The sequence below is a fragment of the Eremomyces bilateralis genome, assembly GCF_010015585.1.
Source record: "Eremomyces bilateralis CBS 781.70 unplaced genomic scaffold P152scaffold_16, whole genome shotgun sequence".
Lineage (NCBI taxonomy): Eukaryota > Fungi > Ascomycota > Dothideomycetes > Eremomycetales > Eremomycetaceae > Eremomyces > Eremomyces bilateralis.
The window spans coordinates 396,433-402,547 of record NW_022985082.1 but is presented as its reverse complement, the minus strand read 5'-3'; the positions used below and the strand labels follow the sequence as shown (position 1 = coordinate 402,547).

The window sequence follows — 6,115 nt, the reverse complement described above, 5'->3', positions numbered from 1 at the left end:
GCCATCCGCCCCACCCGACCCCCCCGCCAGCTCCTCCACCGCCCCACCGCTGTCGGTCTCGAATCCCTCCTCCAAGACGCCGCGAAAGGTGTGCTCTCCCGCTCCGAGAAATGGGGCCTCAACCAAGCCGTACGCGACGCGATGGGGAACCTCCGTGGCGTGTCACCGGGGACGTCGCCCGCGGCGTCGCCAGGGCCGGGACGTCGGCGGGGAACGGGGTCGGTGGGGAGGTATGCGACGTTGGATGATGCGGCGGACGTGGGGGAGGGGAGGTTGGTGGACGCACCACGAAACGAAGCGCAGATGCAAGCGATGCTGAAGAGGATGCAGGAGCTGGAAGAACGGAATAAGGCGTTAGCGAGTTTGTTGGAGACGGAGGTGGCGAGGTTGTGGGATTTGCAGGCGAAGATTGCGGAGACGGCAGAAGGGTCGGAGATGGCGTTTGCGCTGGCGAGCTCGGTTGGGCGGGTTCAGGTGTTGCAGGTGTGTTTGGCAGACGGGACGATACCGTTGCCTGATTCAGCGCACGAGAACCCCGTGAAAGAAACGAAAGAGCAATTACAGCAGGCGGAACCTTCAGGACAAGCAGTCGCTGCGGATGACAAGTTGACTACGGGTATACAGGTGTTATCTGAGAGACCCAAAATCGCGGACCCTCCAAAATCACATCCGGCTCAGTTCCCGCCCCTGACGAACCCCTCCATCCCCCATCCCGCTACGCCTACAGTATCTACGCAGCCCACACCAAATCCCGCCATCTCCTCCACTGCCCGCGATACCCTCTTCGCACCCGCCTCCCTCCCCGCCCGCCCCGAATCCTTCATCGCCGCGAGCCCGTTCCTCTCTCCTCACCTCAGCACGTCCTCCCGTCGACGTAACCAGGCGTCGGCGTTCCTATTCGGCGAGGATGCGGATGGGAATGTAGGGGATGAGAATAAGGCTACTAAGGAGAAAAAAGGAGGGACGGGTGGGAAAGGTGGGGGGACGGGTGGGGGGACGGGTGGGGTGAAAGACGCGGAGGAGAAGGAGGAGGTGATTGGTATGGGGTATTTGGGGAGTGCGGAGAGGGGAGATCAGGAGGGTGGATGAGGGTGCAGAAGGGTGCTGATGGGATTCTAAGAGCTTGGGAGGATGGGATCGAGACGGGATGGGTGGTCTTCGGGTACCCCCTCGTTCAGCTCATCGCCCTACAACCCGGCCAACATTTTGGTTTCGACCGGTGTTGTGAACCACGAAATGGACATCCAGGACCAACTAGCTACTTGGAAGTATTAATTTCCGCGAATTTCCCAAACTTTACCCGGTGGTTAGGGGTTCGTCCCCTATAGTCGAGATGGTTTTTGGTACGGAACGGTCCATTAACCATCGCCAGCCCGGAATGGTTGGGAGGTTAGAACCAGTCAACGACGACGGATATTCCTTCATTTTCTTGTCGAGGGGTATCCGGGAAAGTATAAATGGCGGTGTTGGGATGGCACCTGCCTGTTTTTTTCAGAGTTCTCCAGACAATACAAGATACTATTGACAAGAGAATCTAGTTCTAGAGGCAACTCCTTATTGATTTCCCTGTCTCCCGGTGGTATAAGACTTAAACAGCCCTCTATCGTGCCTTAGGTTACCCCAACACACCATGCCTTACCAAATCACCCCCCGAGCCCTCACCGGCCTCCTCTTCCTCATCACCCCGCCTCGCGCCTTCGACATTTGCATCGCCCAGGACCCCTCCCAAGACCACCGCTGCCACAAGGCGATCCGGCGCCGTGACATCCACACTGCCCACCGCATCCTCGACACTCTCTGCTCTACCCGCGGTCTCTCTCCCTCCGAGCTAATCGAGCAACTCCAACAGCTCGCCGAGTGCACCATGTGCAGAAAATCCGGCCATCGAGACCCTGACGCGGTGCTCGCTCTGGCCCTCTCATGGGGGCGCTTACTCTGCAAGCAGTTCCCAGACCTGGTCGCGTCGCCGGGCGTGGAAGCGGCGCAGCCGCCGGCCCGAAAACGTAAACCCCGGTTAAGTCGATTGCGGAACCTATTCCGGAGCGCGTTTGCGAGGCGAAGCAGTCATAAGGTCGCGCCTCAACCGCCATCCGCTTCCCAGCATGCGGCGCTGGCGCCCTCGGGGGCTACTCGTGCTCCCATGGTCCCGCGGAACCCCCGCGTTGAGCCGCTGTGGACCCAGAGTCGACACTTTCTTCTGCGCGGATGGCCGACCATGGACGAGCCGTCATCCCCTGCGCCTCGTGCGGCGCCTGCTCCCTCGGGGTGCAGTCGCCCTTCTCCGTCCCCTCGAGGCCTCGTTTTCGTCCCTCCTCCCCTGGAACCCGGTGAATCCTCGGCGCCTAGCCACCCTCCCGCCGACACCCCGGCGTCCGCCAGCCAACCGCCCTCTATCCACGACACCGTGGACTCCGCAGCTCGCGTCCCGAGCGGTGGATATTACCAGATCACGTCGAGTTTTCGCACATTGATCTCGCACTACCAGCAGCTCCACCCGGAGGGGTTCGAGGAGCCGCCGCAGCACGGGACGTTGCAGATCAGATTCACGTTCCTGTTGCCGACTCGGTTCGATATGGTTGAGTCAGCGGAGGACAACGCGCTAGATAGGGAGGGTGCGTCGGATGGGGAGAGTGTGCCTGATGGGGAGAGTGTGTTGGTTTGGGGCAATGTATTGGATTGGGAGGATGTGTCCGATGGGGAGAGTGTTTCCGATAGGGGGGGGGTGTCCGATGGGGGGAGTGTGTTGATTTGGGGGGAAGTGTCGGATTTGGGGGGTGGGTGGGGTGGGAGCATCGGCTCATACACGAGTCTACACTCAGAGCCTACCGCCGACATCCCTATCCTCAACCTCACTGTTAACCTTCCTTCCGCCTTCCCTCCCTATCCCCACTCCCCTGTCTTAACTCCCCTCCTTGCTCCCGTTCTATCACCAAGTGACCCCCCTCCACTCAACCTCGAAGCCCCATCCCTCCACACCCTCGCAGCCCTCCTCGCAGCCCTCCTCGCAGCCCCGTCCCTCGAATCCCTCCTCTCCTCCACATCTCTCCTCTCCCTCCCTCCGTACCCCCTATGCTGTTCCAGCATCGCCCGGCGCCACTGCATCGATGCGCTGTGTCCCATCTGCAGCCTCCCGATGACCAACGACCTGCTTGTCGACATCGTCTGGTGCAAAACGCAGTGCGGGCAGAGCGTGCATGCAAAGTGCATGGACACGTGGTTGGAGTACGGCAACACGTGTGTCGTCTGTCGGACCAAGTGGGCCGAGCCGTGCCCGCATGACTTGACGGTCCGGCCGCCTTCTTCTTTCTGGGCGGAGCCGGCAGGGACGTGGGGTCTGCGACGGCTGTTCGATGGGGGGAAGTACGGGGGGATTTGGGATGATGGGCCTGAGGGAAAGTGGCAAGCGAGTTTGAGGAGGTGTTTTGGCGTTGGGTAGCATCAGGAGCAGGAAAGTGACTAGAGGGGTAGTGAGTGGTTTTCTGTTTGCCTGATCATCGTTGGAGTTTCTCTACTGGCTGGCTTGGTCAAGATGTCATGACTTTTTGGCTGGTAACCAACATGAGAGTGTACGATACTGCAAGCGCAACATATACCATCTGATATCTGTGTCTAGCAACCAGCAATATAATCATAAGCTAAATGTGTCTATCCGGACCAAGTGAGGTCACTATCCTTCTCACCAGCCTCTCATAACCATCCTCTCTTCTCGCATGAAACAACCAACCACACATTTCTCACTCCTCCACTTACATAAAATTATATATCACGGTCCCGACCACCGTCATATTTATCAAATGTGCCCGAATACGCGTCACAATGCCAGGAGCATAGCCGGTGTCAAAATTTGGACTACCAAGAGCCAGCGAGAGCTAGGAAAGGTCAGCGGAACGATATACTTGCAGATGCGGTCATACACATCGAGCACCATTTTCAAACACCGAGCGGGGTGGTTCGAATCTGAAGTGTCCATACTTTGGCAAAGCCAATTTCGCAAAGTATAACCCCCATGCACGTTGGCCTCTACGCAAATAACAGAGTTAGGTTAGCCTAGTAACCTCCCCTGCGTGATGGAAAACACCCGGTGTTGCGAGAACATCGCATACCAGACTCCATTCGTTAAACAGTTGCAGCCTTCACAGAGTCCTCTCGTCCTCAAAGATCAGTCTTTGAGTCTCTGAGACTTGGTCTCAAGCCAGAAACAGCATAGATTCTATCAATCAAGCATCGCTAGTTACTCTCTTTGCTACTCGCCTACTCGTATCACGCTATGCCCCATTCTATGTTGTGACATTCATGACAAGTCGATATTCTGATAGACTCGTTCTTCTGCCTGTCTAGCTCCTAGAATCCTTTCCAAGCCAGAGATCTTAAAAAATTCTATCGACTAACCTCCTTCCCCGATTACAATGGTTTCTTACAAAGAAGTACAAGATTCTAACGCGCTCATCAACGATGCAACGGCCCCACGCGTCGCCGTCTTCGTCGGCGGTACATCAGGCATCGGAAAGTTCACAGTTAGGGCCCTAGTCGCTACGGGTGCGAGCGTAAGAATCTACCTAGTTGGGCGCAAGATTTCTGAAGAGCCGATGAATGCTTTCATTCAAGAGTTGTACGTCATCAACCCCAAGGCGGAAGTCATTTGGACCGAAGGCGAGGTCTCGCTCCTCGCGGAAACAAAGAGAGTATGCGAGGTAATTAAAAGCAAGGAGTCACGCGTCGACTTCCTGTTCCTTACCGCAGGCTACGCACCATTCGGCACACGTAGGGAAACTGCCGAGGGCTTGGAAATCACCCAGAGCCTGGAGTACTACTCGCGAATGCTATTCATTCTACATCTTCTCCCTCTCTTAGAGGAAGCGGAAGCCCCCAAGGTCGTCAGCGTTTTGGCGGGTGGGATGGAGAGAGCAACGGTCAACTTGGACGACTTGGATCTGAAGAAGCCCGGGAATTTCGGCGGCGTGAAGGCCCAGATGCAATACACAATTATGAACACAATGACTTTGGAGAAGCTGGCCAACGAAAATCCCAATGTGACGTTCATCCACTCCTGGCCCGGGTGGGTCAACACGGGAAATATACGAAGGAGTGCGGATCCGAATTCGATTACGGCTTGGTGCTTCTGGCTTATCCTTGAACCCCTTATTTTTTTATTTGCGCTCAGCGACGAGGAGTCTGGACAGAGGCATTTGTTCCAAAGTACCAGCGCTGCTTTTGGCGGTCGTGGCGTACCATGGAAGGGCAAGTTAGGTGTAAATTCGCTGGAGAAGCAGGCGGATGGACTATTTCTCGTCAATTATAAGTGCGACTGTACTCCGAATGCGAAGGTCATGCCTATACTTCGAGAGAAGGCGCAGGGAAAGATTTGGGACCATTCGCAGGAAGTTCTTCGACCATATTTGTAGACTGAGAACTCTCTTTTATTGTCCTACAATGTTAATGAGCACTATTTAGCGGGTGGATTTACGATAGTTAATAGTAACTTAACTAACTTAAGTTAACTGAGCGGGGAAAAAGTTTAGTAAAAGAGACGACGGCAGGTGGACCGCCAGAATGGCAGGCTTGCCCTTGTGCTATGTCCTCACAATATTTACTTGTCCTATCACTCCCACACCTTCGTGGACTCTATGTACACTCAGTCCAATTCCGCACCCACGCTCGAGCCTCTTCACTCTTAAGGTGGCACGCGCCCAGTCCCGTAGAGTCGGGTACCTGCCACTCCAAGCACCTGTCGTGCGTCGGCGGCATCGATAATGTCTTTGTATGCTCCGAGGGGTGATGCGCCCTTTTCGGGATTCAGAACCGCGTTGTAGGCTTTGATGGCCTCTTCCAAATCCACATCTTTCTTATCGAGCACGGGTTGAGCACTGGCGCTGGCGCGCAGAGAAGCCAAAAGAGTGAGGATAAGGAAACACTTCATGACTGTCTGGTCCTTGGGGCAGGTACCGGGGAGTTGACTAGCAAAGCTTATAGGATAGAACTAGAGATCATCGTCAGTATCACCGTCACTTCCAAAGCATTCATCACTCACGGTTCTGCAACCATTCGACCAGCGCTGCGAGCCACGAAGTCGACCTTCCTATCGTACTGTTTCTCTTGAGGCTGTAAAAAACCTAAA

The 6,115-nt window shown here is 55.7% G+C and overlaps 4 protein-coding genes across 4 annotated transcripts; 3 read left to right on the top strand and 1 right to left on the bottom strand.

Moving 5' to 3' along the window:
• P152DRAFT_490730 (uncharacterized protein) lies at positions 1–1,479 on the top strand (the record flags this gene model as incomplete). The annotated part of the gene is made up of 1 exon (XM_033682160.1): positions 1–1,479. A coding segment is annotated over one exon (1,089 nt), but the record flags the coding sequence as incomplete, so codon positions are not given.
• Positions 1,480–1,630: 151 nt separating this feature from the next.
• Positions 1,631–3,436, top strand: P152DRAFT_475319 (uncharacterized protein; the record flags this gene model as incomplete). The annotated part of the gene is made up of 1 exon (XM_033681409.1): positions 1,631–3,436. One exon carries the CDS (start codon positions 1,631–1,633, stop codon positions 3,434–3,436), a length of 1,806 nt encoding a protein of 601 aa, XP_033532498.1.
• A 561-nt stretch (positions 3,437–3,997) lies between these two features.
• Positions 3,998–5,537, top strand: P152DRAFT_86606 (NAD(P)-binding protein). Its single transcript, XM_033683291.1, has one exon. The coding sequence runs from the start codon at positions 4,407–4,409 to the stop codon at positions 5,400–5,402; it is 996 nt and encodes a 331-aa protein (XP_033532497.1). The 5' UTR covers positions 3,998–4,406; the 3' UTR covers positions 5,403–5,537.
• On the bottom strand, positions 5,518–6,080 carry P152DRAFT_460163 (uncharacterized protein). The gene has a single exon (XM_033679837.1). The coding sequence runs from the start codon at positions 5,915–5,917 to the stop codon at positions 5,672–5,674; it is 246 nt and encodes an 81-aa protein (XP_033532496.1). The 5' UTR covers positions 5,918–6,080; the 3' UTR covers positions 5,518–5,671.
• Between the last annotated feature and the right edge of the window lie 35 nt (positions 6,081–6,115).